Source organism: Sus scrofa, chromosome 11 (genome assembly GCF_054392235.1).
Source record: "Sus scrofa isolate SSC_HxYL_T2T_F1_AM1 chromosome 11, Sscrofa_HxYL_maternal_Yorkshire_Landrace_v2.0, whole genome shotgun sequence".
Taxonomy (NCBI): domain Eukaryota; kingdom Metazoa; phylum Chordata; class Mammalia; order Artiodactyla; family Suidae; genus Sus; species Sus scrofa.
Genome location: NC_139393.1, coordinates 6323320 through 6342442, shown reverse-complemented (window position 1 = coordinate 6342442; position 19123 = coordinate 6323320). Strand labels below are relative to the sequence as shown.

The following is a 19123-nucleotide window of genomic DNA, read 5'->3' as shown; positions in this document are numbered from 1 at the left end:
TCTGCTGAGGCTCATTAGGATAAACAGTTGAGCACCAGCTTCCTAAGACAAGCAAAGCCTGAGCTGAGAGACCCCCAGGTGTGTTTCTCACCTGGCCCTGCTCACGCCACTTTCCAGCATCTCAGCTCGTTTTCTGAGACAAAAGAAAGGAGTCAGGGTCTCGCTTGGTGATCCCTCTTGTCCTTCAAGCTGCCACCTGCCAGCTCCTCTCCCAGCTACTTTTATTGTTCTTCCCCGACTCTGATGTGATGGGCGCAATAATTAAAAGGAAAATTGTGATCCAGAATTTCTTTGATTTCCCACGTCTTATAAAGAATAACCAAAGCAGAGAAAGAGACACCTGAACTCGTGCTCATGCTCTCTCTGCTGTTCATCTGCCTTTGTGAGAGTGTGTCTCTGTGAAAGAGAAAATAATATATACTTGATCCTTAACTCTGGACATGCTTCCCTGTTACCTTGAAGTAGTCCTCCAAGGTTAAGAAGAAGGGCTGTGTCATATTCCCCTCTGTCTCCCTTATAACGTCTGGGCAATGCCTTACACAGTAAATACCTGCTAGACTGAATGCAAAATGCCACGGATCACAGACACCCTTGTTTCCCAGAATGTCAGTAATACATAGAGGACGGATGCGCAGATATGATTAAAGAGATCCAACACACAGAAAGAGAATCATCATGAAATACATACTCTCCCGTAGTGAAAATTGCGGAGAATGTGGAGCAATAAAGTTGCTAGCTAAAAAAACTAGGAGTATCATTTTTGAGTCTTCCTAATCTCGTTAGAATGGATACACAATAAGGCCCCACTGTATTGCACAGGGAACTATATCTCATCTCCTGAGAGAGACCATGGTGTAAAAGAATATGGACAAGACAGAATGTATACGTCTGTCTGACTGAGTCACTTTGTGGTACGGCAGAAATTGACACAACGTTGTAAATCAACTCTAGATTAAAGATGTGTAGATGACGACAGAAATACCTTAATTTATTGGAAGGGATACAAGAACACAAGTGCCTGTCATGTTGCTTAGCAACTCAGAAAAACGTTAGGACCCTTTGCAGAATTTCTGTTCCCATTTCAGAAGTTCCACCGTCACATTTCAGCCTCTTACTTTAGCCTGTAAGTCACTGGATGGTAGTCCAGCTAGGACACCCCGTTAGTCTGGAAGCATCAACACAGCCTCTACAATTTCTTTCTTTCTTTCTCGGCCATGCCCACGGCATGCCAAAAGGTCCCAGGCCAGCGATTGAGCCCACATGCAGCAGCCACCAGAGCCACAGCAGTGACAACACTGGATCCTTAATATGCTGGGCCACCAGGGAACTCCTTGGTCATTTTAAATATGAAGATGTACTAGCTGGGAGTTCCCACTGTGGCATAGTGGGTTAAGAACCCAGCTGCAGCGGCTCAGGTCCCTGCAGAGGCGCAAGTTCAATCCCCAGCCAGGCACAGTGGGTTAAAGGATCTGGCATTATGACAGCTGTGGCATAGACCACAGCTGTGTCTCGGATTCCACCCCTGGCCCGAGAGCTTCCATACACCACGGGCGCAGCCATCAAGAGAAAAAAAGAGAAAGACTTAGTAGCTTTTTCATTTCTTTCATGTGCAGCGAGCATTACTTTTTTGCAAGGTTGGGCTGGCTTTTTAAATTCTCAACAATTCATTTTATACTGTGAATTTTTATCTTGGAAAGACGGCAGCAATGCCAGTCCTGAAGCTGTGTAAATTTGGGTTTCATTTCTTTTTCCTATTTTTTTTTTTTTGAGACATTCTTTTTTGTGATGTCACAGTTTGGAAAGTGCTTTCAGGTGCACACATTTGACCCCCCCCGCCCCGCCCCCCATGTTTCTTTAGGGGCTCGTCGGCCAAACACCAGCCCTGAGACCTGGGGAAATGATTCTGTCCAAATTCCTGCTTTCCATCTTCTAGAGCAGGAACGGACGGCCTGAGACACGAGGTCCCCCACCAGCACACACAAGGTGCTTAGGGAGCTTCCCACCCCATCAGGGCCACAGAACCGCCTTCCAGAAAAGAAGTGGTTCGGCCAGGCTTTCCCCTCGGGCCTTGATCGCTGGACACGCCCGGTACAGACAGAACCCAGCGGCCGCCGGGAAGCCTTGCGTTCCCAAGGGGGGGTCGGCCAAACAAAAGCGGGGGGCCGGGCCTCCCCTCACTGGCGGGAGCCGACCACCTCGTGGGGCAGGACGTGCCGGCCCGCATCTCAGCCTCAGGTCTGTAATTGTTACGCCAGCCCACGAGGTAAATAAGCCTGCAGCCCTCGCGCAAGTCGGATGTCAGAGCCCCCGGTCTCCTGAGGACCTGCTTTCCTGTTGTTTTTCCATCCCTGCCGGGGCTCGGCCACGGGGGAGTTTGTGGGAACCCCAGGCGCGCGGCGCCGTCCCCGCCGAGGCAGTGGGGTGGCCCGATCACGTCCCCCTCAGCAGGGTCCCCGGGCCGCCAGCCGGGCTCTGGCCTGCGGCTAACCCGCCTTCTCTCCTGCAGACGGCCAGCACCCTGGTTGTGGCGGACTCCAGAACTTCTGGAATCTACACGTGCGTGGCTTCCAACAAAGTGGGGACTGTGGAGAGAGACATAAGCTTCTACATCACAGGTAAGCCACGTGTCCCCGACTCACGAGGACCCCAGTCGTGTGTGCTTTCAGCGCACCTGGGTGACACCGGCTCCATCAAAAACAAGGTCCGTAGGGCGTGAAACGGCAGGACCTGCACCCCTGCTCTCGGGAGTGGCTTTTCCAACACCATCGGGCCTCCTCCAGCGTTATTTCCCTGAATTCTCTTTAGAGAGCTGTTTGTGTCCGCCGTCCTCCCTGGCTGGCTGGTCACTCTGGGACCTTGTCATGTTCATTTTCAGAAGCAGGCGCGGGGCCTGGCTCACGGTGGTGGTTCGGGAATAAGCAAGGAAACCAATGCTGGCACATTGATGGCATCCGTTTGAACCCAGGCCGTGCCTTGTTTCACGGCTTAATTTCAACTTTTGGAAAAGTTGAAATTAAAAAAAAAAAAAAAATCTGAAACTGAGGTCTGTTGACTGTTATTACTGTGCTATTTTGGGGTAGCGTTTCAGAGTGTTTCACCTTAAATGTGATGGTGTCTGCAAATCTGCAAGCGTCCAAGGTACACAAATGGCACTCCCTGTGTCCCTCCAGGGGTACAGGAAGGAAGTAGCTCAAAGTATAAAAACAATTGCCTGGCTCCACGCTCCCCCAATTTTCTGAGGAAACCCGGGCACTTAGCCAGCTCTCTGGAAATTTCGTGCTGCCCGGGCCAGGCTGTCGCAGTTGCCTTGAGTTCTCCAGAAAGAAGTAGGTCTGATTTCATGAGAAGTACAGGTTTCCAGATGACAGGGAGCCTTCTGGCCAGTCAGCCGGCCCTCAGAGAGGCTCCGTCGAGGGAGGTGTCCTTAAGTAGGTTCCCACACAATGTCACGGCCGGAAGAGGCACGGGGGCTCCTGGCCACTAGGCTGCCCCCCCATTTTCCAGATGAGGAAATGGGATTTGGAGAGGCACACAGCTGCGCCTCTGAAGTCCAAGTCCCTTTCAGAAGTGTGGGGCAAACCGTCTTTACATCCACTCCAAGGAGCAACACTCTTTTTTTCTTTTTCTTTTTTCGAGCCGCAGCCACAGCATATGGAGGTTCCCAGGCTAGGGGTCGCATCAGAGCTACAGCCACAGCAATGCCAGATCCTTAACCCACTGCGAGGCCAGGGATCGAACCCACGTCCTCATGGATATTAGTTGGGTTTGTAACCTGCTGAGCCACAACGGGAGCTCCTGGAAAAGTCCTTTCTTTCTTTAGAGAAGGATCCAGATAGCAGTTTCACTCATATTGACTCTCATCAATCATAGATGACCTGGACTAGTTAAGTTCAAAGGTTCAGCATCGTTCTGTCTGTCTAGTGGACAACAAGTTCCCACCCAGGTCCACAGCCGTTTCGTGTTCGCTTTAGAGTCAAAGGACTGAGCAGGTCCCGTTCTGCACATTCAATACATTTATATAGATTGAACATGCACTAACTGTTAGACAGTACAACCCAACTCTGTGTTGAGGGCTTGAAGACGAAAGAGCGAGGAGGCCCTTTCTTTCTAGGAAGACAGTTTTAACACCACAGACACAAAGAAGAAACGTTCCCATGTCCTAGGATCAAAAGGGATAAGCAGAAGCAGCGTGCCAGAGGCACTTACCAAGACTAAGCCAACGCCATCCGAGAGAAATATAATCTAAGCCACATATGTAAGAGAACCTTTTTTTGGTAACCTTTTTTTTTTAAGTAAAAAGAAAAAAGTGAAATTCATTCTATTTAACCTCATATCCAAAACAGGACTGTTTTAACATATCCATATTTTGAAAAATATTACAGTTTCTATTTTTTAAATTGAAATTAATGGAGTCCAGTCCAGCTCTGTCACACAAGCCACATTTTCAGTGCTTAGAAGCCACACGTGGCCCTGTTGTACTGTGTCACTCCAAGCCCCTGAGAAGGAAGCAGGACTTGAGATGGTCCTCGGGCGGCTAGAATTTGAATCGGTAGCAGGAGAACAGTCTTGCCCTGTCGTGTTGAGAACTAAGACACAAGGACCAACAGGACCACAAACTATATATCCAGCCAGTGGCAAGTTCCAAATCAAGAGAACACATTTCAATATGTTGGTTTCCATGTGTTTCAGCCTCCGCTGGACACACAGGCTTTCCGGATGAGCTGCAAGGTCAGATACAAGTATAGAGTGGTGGGGCTCCCCGCAGCAGAAGGGGGCAGTGCCTGGGGCACAGGGGGAGCCCGCCTCCCCCCCGGCTCATCCGTTTCCTTCTGCACCCACGGCAAAGGGCTGTGTGCCCCCCCGGCGGGGGGGTGTCTCTCCCCCAGACAGCCTCCCTGGGCCCTAGAATGTGCAGACGGACCAGCAGTCTGACCTCAGGACAGACCGGGTGAAGGGGGAGGAGGCCTGAGATGCCCGGAAGCAGACTTGGGATCATCTTTAGGGGGACATCGGGTCCCAGGGACCCTGAGAAAGATAAAGGAGTGGGAGCAGCACGGCCTCTGCGGGGGTGGGGGGGGGTGTGTGCCCCCGTGACCCCACAGACCCTTTCCATGTGGGGAGGGGGACAGAGGCAGTCCTGGAAGATGTGCTGCTGCGGGAAGGGGTCGCGTTCAGTGCCTTATTGATCCGAGCCCCCAGGGAAGGCGCAGGGCGACCCAGCGCTAATCCCTGCTCCAGCACCAGCACTGTGGCCTCCTCAGCCCGCCGAGTCCTTGGTGGCTCCAGCCTCTGCCTGGGCACAGTCCTGCTGCTGCAGAGCCCAGCTATGAAAGCTGGTCACCTGCCGACCCAGACAGAAATCCCCTCCCCCTCGCACATCACGCACTTTCCAGCCGAGGAACGGCTGAAACTTCAGACCCCCAGCCGTGTCCACTGAAAGGAGGCATGGGAATTCCATGCCCACCTGCCTAACCGGAAACACACACCCTTTTTCCTCCAGACTCGTAGCAGCTCTCCTCTTAAATCTGAGCACAAATTCATCCAATCAAACCCACATTGCTTGGAATAGCATTCTCCTCATCTTTGCTGCTAGTGTCAAGAAATTAGTTTTGGTCAGTGATTTACTTACTCATAGTTCCTACAACTCTGCTCTTTTTTTTTTCCCACTCCAATCTGTCAGGAGGTTTATTCTCACTAGAGACTAAATACTCTTAGGATCGCTGCACCTTTTGTGACTGTTTTTCTGAAAAATGAAGGCGTATTTGCTGGGTGTTTGTAGTTGACCTGGTGCAGGTAATGTTTTGAATGCGCCGTCTCAACTGAAACTGCTCGGAATCAAAAGGGCCAGATGTGGGTCTTTACTGATCCTCATTTCCGACGTGTTGCCCCTTCCTTAAAATGCAGTCGTAACTTAGAGTTGCCGTCCACGCTGACATTCACGGCTCGCTCCCGTTCTGGACCTGGCCATGACCTTGTCTGCAGTATCTATTGGAAACAAGCAGAACTTTCTGGGCACCAGTCCCTTTCTTTTTAGAGGATGCCCTTTCTGTTCTTGAGGAAAGCCTTCTTCCTCCACCTGACCAAGGAGATTCCTTTCAGCCTTTGACTTTCTTTGCTTGTCTCTTTCATGACCTGCCTTCACACGTTTGAGCCAATCAAGTCCAGTTGCCACCCCCCCCCCCCACAAACATGCACCTTGGTCGACAGACCACTCTCTCCCTTAGCCCCGGCTGGAATGTCTCTCCTGGGCAAGGGCCGAGTCTTCTCCTCAACTCCTCCCAAGACACCAGGGGGTTGATGTGTGGGTCCTGGATGAGGGGTAATTGGTGCTGCTGCTGATTGGGTTGGATTTGCAGCAGAGCCTTAAGTGTGGGAAGATTTCTTATTTTCACTTTCAGAATTAGAAGGCAGTTCTTTCTTGGTTCTGTTTTTGTACTCAGGCAAAAAAAAAAAAAAAAAAAAAAAATCAATGTGAATCAAGAGGAGAATCCCTGTGGCTTCATTAGGTAGCTTAGAGCATTTATCATCTCCCACGGATGAGAAACCGGCAGCAGAGGGGCTCTCCTGAGAAGCAGACCCAGCATTTCCAAGCGCTGTCTGACCGCCCTCAGCAAGCTAGCCTCCCCCAGGGTCCCCTGCCTGAGAAACAGACCCGAAGCCCTCTTCGGCTCTTTTCTTTTCCGACGTGTGTGTTTTTGCTGTTTTGCTGGCCCTCAGCGTGACTGTGGGTGTGTTCGCAATTACCGAGGGTGAAACAGGAACAGCCCTGCCTTATCTTCCTGGTTCCCCAATGTCACTAAATGCATTTTATTTTGAGATTCCTGGTGGTGCTGGGCAAAGATAAACAAAATCTTCCATCAGGAAACCTGTGAGCTATTTCCACAGGAAGTTTCAAATCACTAAAGTAAACAGAAACTCTCTACACCATCGCGGTGGCAGTGCCGGGCCCGCTTGGGGTCCACCTTCCAGAATGAGACTTCGTAACTGGAAGTCTGTGGGCTTTGAAGAAGGGGCTCAGTTGCAACCAGCTCTCAGGACTTCTGTCCCCGCAGCTGTGTCAGAGTTGACGGCTGATGTTTCATTCCCCCTGCTTTTTTTTGGAAAGGATCCCAGACAGAAAAAGATGCTGAGTGAGAGGGGCTATTTCTGACACCTTATTGTTGTGTTTTAAAAAAAAATAACGAGGGTCAGCTGCCTCTGCATCTTCTGGCACCTTCATAGATTTCCATTTTAAAAGCAGGAAAACCTCCACTGGCCGCCTCTCTCTCCAGTCATTGACCGCTTCATACACCACTGTTTACCCCCCACGCCTGGGTTTCAGATGAATACTTTGGCATTTCTTCAGACGTGACACTTTATAATGAAGGCAGAGCCCAGAAAAATCAGAAAAACAAGCAAAGTGAGATTTAGGAAAAGAGTTGATATGATAGCTAATTTTGGACTATTGTCCCCTTAAGGTTTAAAGGTTTCTTTAGAGCTTTGTGTGCAAAGGAGAATAATAATAATAATAGCATAACATAGCGCTTTTCATCTTCAAAGTTCTTTGTAAAATGTTGGCCCCAATTCTCGGGTACAGATACGCCATGGTGACGAGCCATGGGAAGGTTTTGAGAGCAGGCCAGTTCAGGGCCAGTAACCAATGATTTTCTCAAATCCTCTGGTGAAAAGAGCCAAAACGAGATGAAGGAACTCTCTAAGTGATGGTCCAGGTTAGGAAAGCTGAGGTGAGCTTTCAAGAGGTGCGCCCAGAGGCCCCAGAGAAGGACAGGAGGCTTAGGGGAGAACCCTTGGGGAAAATGACTCCTAATAGCACAGCCACCTGAGGAAAATGTTTACCATGTTTTTGGAGAGTAAACGTCATTTTAAAATTAGTCCCCCTTCCCTGCCCCCCACCCTGGAATCTGGCAGCTCTTCCAGATGAGTTGCCTGCCTTTTCCGAAGGAATCTTGCTCTTTTCACGGCTGAGAACCGTCCCCATCGAAGGGGGCTTGAGCAAAGAAGCGGGTCCCTCCCTGCCCCTTAGTGCCAGTTCTGCACGCCATAAAGCAGCGGGTGGATCATCTCGCGTTGTAAACAAGCATTCCACTTGGAAAAGCAATTGGGCGCCCGTAATGTACCATCCGAGTAGCATCCTGTTTTGCATTTCCTGCCTGGCCTGGCATGGAACGCACTTCGGTGGTTCCTACCGCCTATGTCGGATCCGTTCCCCCGACATCAAAAGATAAATACCATCCTTTTGACACCGATGCTGAGCGACGGGGCAGAGGGACAAGTCCTGGGCTCCCCGCTGTCTTGTGACGAGGCCCTGACTGTCTTTCTCTTTTGCAGATGTCCCCAACGGGTTTCACGTGAGCCTGGAAAAGACGCCCACAGAAGGGGAAGACCTGAAGCTGTCCTGCACGGTGAACAAGTTCTTATACAGAGACGTCACCTGGATTCTGCTGCGGACGGTTCACAACCGAACGACGCGGCACAGCATCCGCAAGCAGAAGACGGCCACCACCAGAGACTACTCCGTGACCCTCAGCCTCGTCGTCAAGAACGTGTCGCTGGAAGACTCGGGCACCTATGCCTGCCGAGCCAGGAACATCTACACAGGGGAAGAAATCCTTCAGAAGAAAGAGGTGACCATTAGAGGTGAGCACTGCAACAAAAAGGCTGTTTTCTCTCGGATCTCCAAATTTAAAAGCACAAGGAGTGATTGTACCACACAAAGTAAAGTCAAACCTTAAAGGACTCCCTGCCAAGTAACAGTTGTCCCGTACCATCCTGATTTATTGTCACTGTTGCTAACGTTCCGGCTCAGAGGAGACGCTCCTCCCAAAATGAGTGTGGCGATGATTTTAGGAGGCGCCGTGGGGCCCCGGGCCCCGGCTCGGGCGCCCCCTTCCGGCCGCGGGCTCCGCGCCCCGGCCGCCCTGGTGCACGTTTGGATTTGGAGGATCCCTGCCGCGCGTTCTCTGTGCGTTTTTGCTCTTTGCTGTCTTCTCCTGCCTGATAACCAGCAACTTGGGACCATCCTTCCCTCCCACTTTGACGCCCGCCTCTTTCCATGTTCATGTTTCCCAGCTGCAAAAACCTGACTAATTTAAACCGATGCCGGTTTCTGCCAAAGACGGACACGCATAACGTTCGTTCCCCCTCGCTCGCCACGCCCCGTGGAATGGGAGCCTCTGCCGGACCTCTGCCGGGTCTTCTTTTGTACTGTTCCCTCTGCTCTTGATTTGTGTAAATAGCACCTGGATAGCAAGTTATAATGCTTATTTATTTGAAGATGCTTTGGTTTTGTCGTGGGGTTGTTGTTTTTGTTTTTGGGGTTTTTTTGCATTAAGCACATTCATCTTCAACTGGGGCTTCCCCTGGGGCCAGAGGGGGAAGGTGTTGGTGGTGATTCCGAGGTATGAAAGCTTCCTCACAAGGGGAATCGTCATGTCTGCCCAGATCAAGCCCCCTCCCCTCCCCTCCTGCAGTGCCAGGAGCTGGCGAGCCAGAACAGTGGCTTTCCCCCCGCTGCCCCGAGTGGACTGCACAGCCATCGCCGGCACCTTGCCCAGTGGATCCTGCCTTCGTTTGAAATATCTTTGTCCCTGGTTAAAGAACTTCATCCTGCTTAACTGATGGCACTCAAAGGTGTACCGTAATCACTTTATCAAGGAAATAAAGGCTGTTGTGACCAGAGGTCTAATGCATTCTTCTAATGTAAATCTAAAAGCTGTCCGTTGAAAAAGTCCACTTTCCCCATTTGCAAATGTAAGATTTTTTTTGTTTTGTTTTGTTTTGGTGGGGATTAATGGCAAAAACTACAGAAGCAGAAATCAGTCATTTTAGAATGCACAGCATGTTTAAATCCAGAGAGATTTGTAATCTCTTGTTTTCAGCTTGCATTTGAGGGGAAAGTGGCTTTTTCACCAATTTGATACGCATTGTTCTGTCTTCATTTACGATCGATCATGATGTGTCACTTGTGTGAACTATTGGAAAACAAACTGTAATGACCAAAATAGTCAGAGCTGAGAACACAGTGGCTGGGTGTTCAACAGGAGGTGACAATATGACAACTTCTCAGGCTTGTGAACTCACCAGACTGCTTCCTCCTTTAGGTAACAGACTCTGTCCCACGGCTAAACTTGTCTGTCACGTGGGAATTGCTTTTGTCAAGTGTGAAGGAGTAAACAATAGCATTTCCCCAGAACGCCTGTTTTATGGAGCCCCAAATGCTTGGAAAACAATTAGGAACCTGGAAGTTGTCAGCCCAAAGGAAAGAATAATCAATTGTATCTGGAAATTTTACCTATGGCTTTCTTGCCTGGTGTCTTTGTTCATTATAAGCCAGTGTGTTCCTTCAGGAAACAATGCCTTAGACCACAGGACCTGAGGGCCTTAGTTTTTACTGAAGCTGAAGAAGTAAATGAAATGGTTTAGGGATCGCTTTTGGGGGCGTGGGGCGGGGGGACGGTGCACTGGACACGCAGGAGCTCTCCTTTCCTCGGACGGGAAGGGAGTTGGGATTGACAGAGGATGATGTGAAATACTTGCAGGAGATGATTTTAAGGGTCCAGAGAGTAATGAATTCAACCTTCCAGAGAGTTTAAAAAAAAAGCCACTTGGGTGGGTTTTGTTCTTTACTAGTTAGTCTGTCTTCTGGGTTTGGCCTAAGGGGACGGTTTTGGGGAAAAGAGAGAGAAAGCAGCGCCCACTATGGAGAAAGGTTGAGACGGAGGAGAGGGCTTGAGGCTGGTTCCTCGGTCCCCTTTCCAAACGGACAAGAGAAACCATGTAACTGTGGGACCTGGTAGGGAGCTATCTTGGTGACTGAAAACCAGCAGACGTAGTCTCTGAAATCTCACTTTCTCAGCGTGAAAGGATGGGCTCCCCTTTGTTACATTTTGGAAAGCAGCTCTCTCTGTCCATCACATAACTCAGGTTTAAAAAGATGGGCTCAATATATACCTTTTTTATTTAAAAGGCCAAGACAATGGCTCTAAAGTGGGAACTGATAAAAATGAGTCCATCCCTAGCTCCTTTAGAAACTTGCCCAAAGTGAGACTTTTCACCCAGGAGAACTTTTTTTTTTTTTTTCCTTTCAGAAATGGGTTCAAAGAAAAGAAAATCCTAACACTGCATATTTCAGACATGGTTATATGAGCTTTGTATTTGATTGAGAGTCTGTTTATTCGGTGGCCCTTTTGCTGCTGCTCTTGTCTGAGGTCTGTATAGTACAGATAGGGCCTCTGGGAGTTCTTTATGACTTTTATGTTAAAATCAAGTGTTCTTTTTTATATAAGCATTGTTTTCCAAAACCCCTGTGTCAGGGAAGCCAAATCCTGTCTGTGTTGATGTCATAGTTTGTAGCTATGAAAATAATATGGGTGTGACAGGCCAAGTATTCAGACTCCTTTTTTGAATAACACCTATGGGCAATGACAGACTTTTTTTTAAAGTCACATTTAGTGCACGGGACATGGTAAATGACTAGGGGAGGCTGTTACCGTTTAACTCAGTAAGCTGGGTCTGAGTTTTAAATGAGATGTGTCAAAGCCGGCTTGCCACAGGAAGAGACACTAACAGTTATACGACACCGTTCCTTCCCATCTTGTCACGTGTCACCAATATGTTTGGGGTCTTTACTATGTGAAAGTGTCAAAATGGTCCTGACCAAGTGTGTAAAAGTGATCGCAACTGAAGATGTGACGCATGGCCGCGTTTCCAAGTTGGAAGAGCTGTTTGACAGATGGGACAGGACGCAACACAGACACGCTCAAGCGGGTCTGCCTGGGGCTCCCGCAGCGTAGGAAAGCCAGCCTGAAACAGGCCAAGGGGATCGTTGCTGTCCCGCATGTCAGACGTGCTCTGAAAAGTTTATCAGTGAGCGCGCCTGCAAGTCTGTTTTTGGCCCTCAGGGTTCATTTTGTATGAAATGAGAAAAGACAAACGGTCCGCTGTGGAACTCAAAACTGAAGGAGAAATCCGTGCCCACTTAACAGAGAGTAAGCCTTTCGTGTCACGCTGTGTCAACGTGTCATAAAAGTCATGGGGTGAGATGCCTTTTAAGCCGAGATTTCTCGATGGCTGTAATGAATGCTAACCCCGAGAGTTTGGCTGCAAGAATGAAAACAGCAAGGTCTGGGGACTCAGCAGGGTCCTGCAGGGACATGGACTCTGAGCCACGGCAAGGTGTCCTCTCTCAGAGCACAGCAGTCACTCCTAAGCTGCCTCCCAGGTTCCGTACTGTAAACAAGGAAACCAAAAACGGCCAGAGAAAGCTCCGACTGTGTCACTGGAACCAGTGATAGCAGAAGGTATACGTGACGCCAAAACTCTTTTGGCGTCACTTCCAGGATTTGTGACGAGGGACAGAGGTTGGGGGGTGGGGGGGGGGATTAGGGATGGGAGGGGGCAGGGGGAGACTTTAGGAGGTGTTTTTGTGCTTTTACCTTGGAAGCTTGAGTTACCCATCCAGCACCTGCCCCGCTAGAATGTATGCACATCAGCAGGACTGACTCCTTTGTTAAAACAGACACTGTCCTCACGGGCGGGCGGGCGGGCGCCGTGGGGGAACTGCTCTTCCTGTGGGGGATGTTATTGTTGTAATGTATTGCATCCTAATGTATGAAATTCCTTGTGTTGTACTATATTGGTTGGCATTTTATTAAAATAAATTGTATTGTATCATATTTGTATGTTTTAAGAGAAAATAATATAAAATACATTATTTGTACTATTATATAGTGCAAAAACGACAAATCTGTGCCTCTGCCTCTTGAATGAATCCTTTGGTCGCTTGCCTTTGGGAAGGGATTGGAAGAAGGAAGGAATCAAGAAAGCTTCCAACATTCGAGAAATGCTGCCCTTTGGTCTGCCGTCCGACAGTCTCGGTGGCTGACAGTGAACACAAACACACCCCCCTCACATGTTAATAAGACACAAAAGAAACACTAAATTCTGTTAGCTCGTTCCTTGTAACTCTATGTGTTTATATTCAAATTCATTCCAAGCCTGTATCCAAAACCGTATCGGTTTCCTTTTCAGTTCCTGCAACATCATGCAGAAGCCCTCGGTTTTAGAATAGGCTGCTCTCCAAGGAAGAAAGCTAGCTGGCCAGGCCACCCCCTGGATGTCGACTTTTAAAAACACGGAATTGGGTTCTTGATTTTGCTCTGTGTTCTAACCAATTTCAATTGATTGGAGTACCTTCCTCAAGAGGAAGCCATAGGGTCACCGTCGAAGAGAAGCGTAGGGAACAAACCATGAATGGAACCCGACAGTTGAGTTTTGCTCTTTTCCCGGTTTTAAAACGTTGACACGCATACATCACAAAAGAAGAACGACAGTGCTAACGGTCCCCTTTCTTTATCCACCAGATCGGCAAGCCCCATACCTCCTGCGAAACCTCAGCGATCACACGGTGGCCGTCAGCAGCTCCGCAACCTTAGACTGTCACGCTAACGGTGTCCCCGAGCCCCAGATTACCTGGTTTAAGAATAACCACAAAATACAACAGGAGCCTGGTAAGAGACTTGCTGCTCTCTCTCCTCATCCTCTTCTTCCCCTAACGTTCCCACTGCCTCCTTCCAGGATGTCCAGAGCCACGTGCTAGTAGCGCTGCACAAGACAACCCTCTGGGCTCTGGTTCATGCCTGTATCACCTCAAAGGAGGCGTTGTTGAGCCAGTTCTCATGCAGACCATATTCCTAACCTTCTAGAAAGATCCCTCCAGAATCTGCTGTAAATAATACATTCAGAAAGAAAGGGTAAGCGCCGCTCAGAAGATGTCCATCTTGACAACAAGGAAAAGGAGTTAGCTCCTTGGCTTGAAGGACAGCAGAGCTTTGAACACCTGGCACAGGTGACATTCAGAGAAGATTCATCATCTTCTTAGTTCACCTGTACCAATGTTAATGATTTGGTAGAAAGAATATATTTTAAATTATATGTTACACTACTGCTAAAAAAATCTCACCTAATGGCTATGTGTTCTTTCAATGAAAAGATGTCTTTAAGAACAACTAGACTTAAATCAGTAAGGATAAACACTGCCTCTGCTGTGCCTCCTAATTCCCGTGGTTCAATAAGGTGAAAATGAACTTTATAATTTTGATTAATAATGACACGTATATTAAAAGTAAAAATGCCACTCATTGGCAACAGCCCCTGAACCTCAGTCGAGTAACTGGCACTTTGGGGTCTTCCTTCAGTGTGGCAGTTCCCACCGTGGCTCCATGGAAACGAATCTGACCAGTATCCATGAGGAGGCACGTTTGATCCTTGGCCTCACTCAGTGGGTCAAGGATCCTGTGTTGCCATGAGCTGTGGTATAGGTCACAGGTGCCGCCCGGATCCTGTGTGGCTGTGGTGTAGGCCGGCAGCTACAGCTCCCATTCGACCCCTAGCCTAGGGACCTGCATATGCCGCAGGTACAGCCCTAGAAAGACCAAAAAAAAATCCTTTCATGTGAATCCCGCCTTCAAAATGAAATCTCTGAGTTCGATGCACAGAAAAGGGTCTTGGTGGAAGAGCTCCCATTTTCAGAGATCCGCAGGCCTCACACTAAGCAGGTCCAGAACTGACCCCGTGACATCCTTCGTCTCCTCCTGCATGACGTCATGAACTCCATCATCCCCGACGGAATATGGTTCCCTCGCCTTTACCCTCTCCTCCAGTCCATCGCCCTGGGCAGGTGGCACCGACTGCTTACGAAGTGTCTCTCGAGTCCCTCCTTCTCTCCGCTTCCCTTCTCCAGTCTCAGGGTTCAGCTGCTCATTGCCTCCCCTGAATACCTGCAGGAGTCTCCTATCTGGTGTCCCTACCTCTCCTTTCTTGCTCGGCACCCACTGTCCACACAGTGGCATCAAAGGGCACGTCCCCAATTCAACTTGTCCCTTGGCTCTGTGTCACAGGACCAAGTTCAAGCACCTGACAAGGATGGACCTCAACCGCGGGCCTTGCTTACTTCTTACAGCTATATGCTCACCCTCCCCCGCCTCGAACGTCATGTTCTACCAGTGCCAGGCTCTTGGAGATCACAGCACATGTTATGCCTGCATCAACCTCTCTGCTTTTTCCATCCTTGGGTCCCCTCTGCCCGGAGCACCTTCCTTTCATCGAATGCCAACCCATCCCGTAAGATACAGATGCGGTGATTTCCCTCCAGAAAGCCTTCCTCAGCCCCTGCAAGGAGGAGGCGGGTCCTCCATGAGTCTTTATCAGCTAGGAGTATTTCTGTTCTCTCTTACTGAGTCATTTTCTCGGCACCATGTGTGTCTGTCACATTGACGTGTGTTTCTACTGCTCTCCTGCTGTACTGAACCACGAGTTCGTGTGTGCCCTCTTCCTCTGTATCTATCATCCTATCATGCCCTCGTTCTGAGGACCAGCTGCACCTTCATCTTGTCTTTTTGTCCCCAAGACCTGGCACACTGCTTGGCAATCGGTAAACGTTTCATGAATGAATGACTGGTTTTCAGAAAATCTTACTCTAGCAAGTTCACTCGGTAGCACAAATGCCTAGACGTTGCGGGGTGGGAGAGGCTATAAGAGAATTTTTAAAGCTAAAGGGACTTTGGAATAGCTTTAGTTCCATTGGGAGCATAGAAGACTTTGGCACAAAGCGGTAAAGTGATTTGCCCAAGATGCCACACTATTACGACGCGTAGCTTCATAGACAACGAATCCCTTGGTGGATTCTAGCAAAGGAAAAGGGTGAATGGAAATTCAGTAAATAAATAGCTTGGGAAACAGTGTCCGCAGTATGCTCCCCTTAGAGATTCTGAGTTCACATGAGTATATGAGAGACCTGAAGAAGTCCTGTACCGAAGAAATCAGATAAACTATGGTTTTAAGTTGCCTATTCTCGAAATCTCCTTGATCACAGTTCATTTTATGAGAAGTTATCATAAGGTGTTGGGTGGTTCTTGGAAAATAGTCAGTTTGACTTAATTCCATTTTCGTACTTTGGATGGGAGCTAAGGAATTAGAGTTGCGCCAATTTGTAGGCTCATGACAATTCTGAGATTAGAAGAGAGACAAGGAAGTGATTACAAAAGGAAAAATATTATGAGGTGTTGGGGTGGTCTGAGTCGTAGCATCGTCCCCATGGGCCAGAGAACTGGGGTGACTCACTTATTCTCGGAGCCTGTTTCCTTATGTATAAAAGTGAGATAATACTGACCACATAGGAATGGGGTGTGGTTTAAATGCGTTCCTATAACTAAGCTGACCCATAGTCATGGCTTAGTAAATGCCACCTTCCCAACGCACCCCATTTCTATAGAAATTAACCAGTGAGTTGTCAGTTTGTTGGAAGGTATCAGAGGGTTAACGAGTCAGCTCAAACATCAGACAACTCCAAAGCCAACAAAGATCTCCTTCCCCGCAGGTTTCTCGCATTTTCTGAGGGCCCAGGAAAGACTATCTTAAGAGTCCTACTCAAAGCCTTACATAAGACTTTCCAGAAATACATTCGAATATGCTTTTAGGAGCATTTTCTGAGATCGGCTTTACTCAACTGTTTCCTCTCTCCCTCTCTCTCTCTTTCCCTTATTCACTCTTCAACACTACTTGAGCTTTGGGGAAAGGAATTTTTTAATTTTCTGGAGGTAGTCGCTCTCTGGTAGGCCTATGGTGTGTGTCAAGGTTCCCAGGTAAGATCTTCCCATCTGAGGCAGCAGAGTCCCGCAGCGGCGCAATGCGCCACGGCCATGACCGTCAGGTCCAGGCACGTAGGAACTACCGATTCGTTGACGGCTCTTTCTTTTTACAAACCTCTAAGTGAAGACTGCAGGTAACCAAAGTGATCAGCCTTGCCTCGCTGGCTGTTCCAAAGCTGCTGTGGACACACATCAAGGGAAAAAACTGAAAAAGACTGAAAACTAGTTCATTTGATATGAAGCCTTTGGAAAGCGCAACTGAGCTTTAAAAACCTGACCACAACCTGTGCGTCCTCGGGAGACTTGAGAGGCGGTGGGGTAAGACGCTGACTGCAGCGGTTCGGGCCGCAGCAGTGGCTCAGGTTCAGTCCCTGGCCAGGAAGCTTCCATATGCCATGAGTGTGGCCATTAAAAAGGGAACTTAGACACTGAGAGTATTTTGGGGACCTTGGCTCACTGGTAGGATCTGGCCCATTATCACTGGTTTTGTTACGTGACAACTCCAAAGAAAACAGAGACGAGGAGGGGGCCACGTGGGAGATTCACACTCCAGACAAGAGGCAGTAAAACGCCTGCTGAGAGAACTTAGGGGGTAGAACTTCTTTCCTAGAAAGTCCTCTGAAAGCCCAGGCATGGGGTCAGGAGGCTACCTCCCTCCCTGTCCGCCACACAACCCGTCACAACTGCACGCCCCCCCCCAGCTCCCCCCACGACTCCCTGACGGCCTCCCCTGGCTGCTCTTGTCCCCCAGCCCCTGGTCCCAGGATCCCGCTTTCACACCCCATCCGCGCAGCGCCTCCTCCCTCTGGCATCCGGGGTTATCTGCCATCCCTGTCTCGGCCCGGAGGACCCCGCTTGTCGTTCTCATGTTTGATGTGTGCCTTGGCCAAACCTTTGGGGATATACTGTCCTGCTAGGTCTCCTCTATAGAAAATAACAACAAAAATGCACTGAGCACTCCCTGGTCCCCGGGAACCCGCAGGAGTTTGACACATGTCCTGTGTCCTTTTCGCGGCTGTCCTCTGGGCAAGGGACGGTTATCAGTCGCCTCTCCAGCTCTGTTTTGACTTCACGTACAATTGCCAGGTGTCTGTACTCTTCTAAGCTCTTTACAATATTCATGTGTTTACTCCTGGCAGCCCTGAGGGTTGCTAAGAGATGATGCCTGTTTGACGGGCTCAAGAACGAGGAAGCGGAAACACAGGAGGAATCACTAGCTCCAGGTCTTAGAGTCAGTGGGTAACAGACCCAGCTTCAAAGCAGAGGCGCGACCACGGAGCCCGGGCTCTGAACACAGCACGTGGAGCTAAACACTAGTTCCCATCGCTCAGAAGGGAGCAGACAGACACCCAGTTTTCAGTGACCTCATGGCCATTAACAAGCATTTAGTCTCTCATTTCCCACCCTGAAAGATGAAGCTTCCTAAAGACTGGTTTATGTTCTTCACATATCTATTTTAAAGAATGTAAAGCATTTTAAAAATATTTAAAGCATTTTTTAAAGCAGACATGCCATATGTAAAATTAAAAATTCTTTTGAACCCCAATCCAGTTGCTTTTACATTTGAACAGGTCCAGAATTCATTCCATATCAGCCCTACCGTCTATTACTCATTCAACAAACATCACTAAGGCACTCTCTTGTGTCTGGTGCTGTGCTAGGCTCTGGGCATACAACAGGGAACAAAATACCAAAAATGTGAATAAGCGAATATCTAAAGTAGTGAATTAGTGTTAGGTGTTTACGTGAATACAGCTCCTTAAAGCAGCAACCATGGGTGTCCGAACTTACTATCATTGTCTCAACTGGGCACCTAAGTTACTGAGTCTAAAAATGGAATCAAGGGAATTAACAAATGGGACAAGTAGAAAATGTGACTCAGAGGGTTAAATTATCTTTACTACGTTAGGAAATTGAAAAAAAAAAATGCATCCTCGTGCTTAGATTTCCCTGCTTTAGTGCTGAGCATGCCATAGATTCTAAGCATTCACTTTTAGGAGAGTACAGAGAATGAAGAGAGGAGGAGGAAATCAGAGAAGGAATGTGAGATGTCGTAAAGGTAGGAGAGCCTCCCACTTAGACCCAAGTGCAGAAGCCCCTGGGAACAACGAGGAGGGACAGGTAGGGTGCAAGGGGTTGAAAGAGGGAGGGATCGGAGCCCTTTCTCCTTTGAAGAGATAAGTGAAAAGCGAATGGGCCGGCCAGAGGAGTATCATACAAAGGTCCAGACGTGAAAGAAAAATGCAGTAGGAAAGGACCGGTACCAGAAAAGCACCACGAGAGCTTCTGGTTGGAGGCAGATCCTGTTTGACGTGGCTGCTTTGAGTCTGGTTCGCTTCTTACAGGTATACAGACAGGAAGGCTCCTTTAAGAAACCTTCTTTCTCTTAGGCCGAACACGTGACCTTTGCACCCACACTTGGGACAATGGTTATGACGTCATCTTGGAGCACATCCGACCTCCCTGCGTGTTCCCGT

At 48.8% G+C, this 19123-nt stretch overlaps 1 protein-coding gene and 1 long non-coding RNA gene across 2 annotated transcripts in view; one reads left to right on the top strand and one right to left on the bottom strand.

Moving 5' to 3' along the window:
- The window catches only part of FLT1 (fms related receptor tyrosine kinase 1), a 174609-nt gene that overhangs the window by 91218 nt on the left and 64268 nt on the right, over nucleotides 1–19123 (top strand). Inside the window, exons 12-14 of the mRNA XM_001925740.8 lie at nucleotides 2507–2615; nucleotides 8329–8637; nucleotides 13362–13508. Of these exons, the coding sequence (XP_001925775.6) occupies nucleotides 2507–2615; nucleotides 8329–8637; nucleotides 13362–13508 (565 nt within the window). The remainder of the gene's footprint in view (nucleotides 1–2506; nucleotides 2616–8328; nucleotides 8638–13361; nucleotides 13509–19123) is intronic.
- Nucleotides 1–19123, bottom strand: part of LOC146398495 (uncharacterized) — a 112023-nt gene that overhangs the window by 31560 nt on the left and 61340 nt on the right. The gene's annotated exons all lie outside the window — the stretch shown is intronic.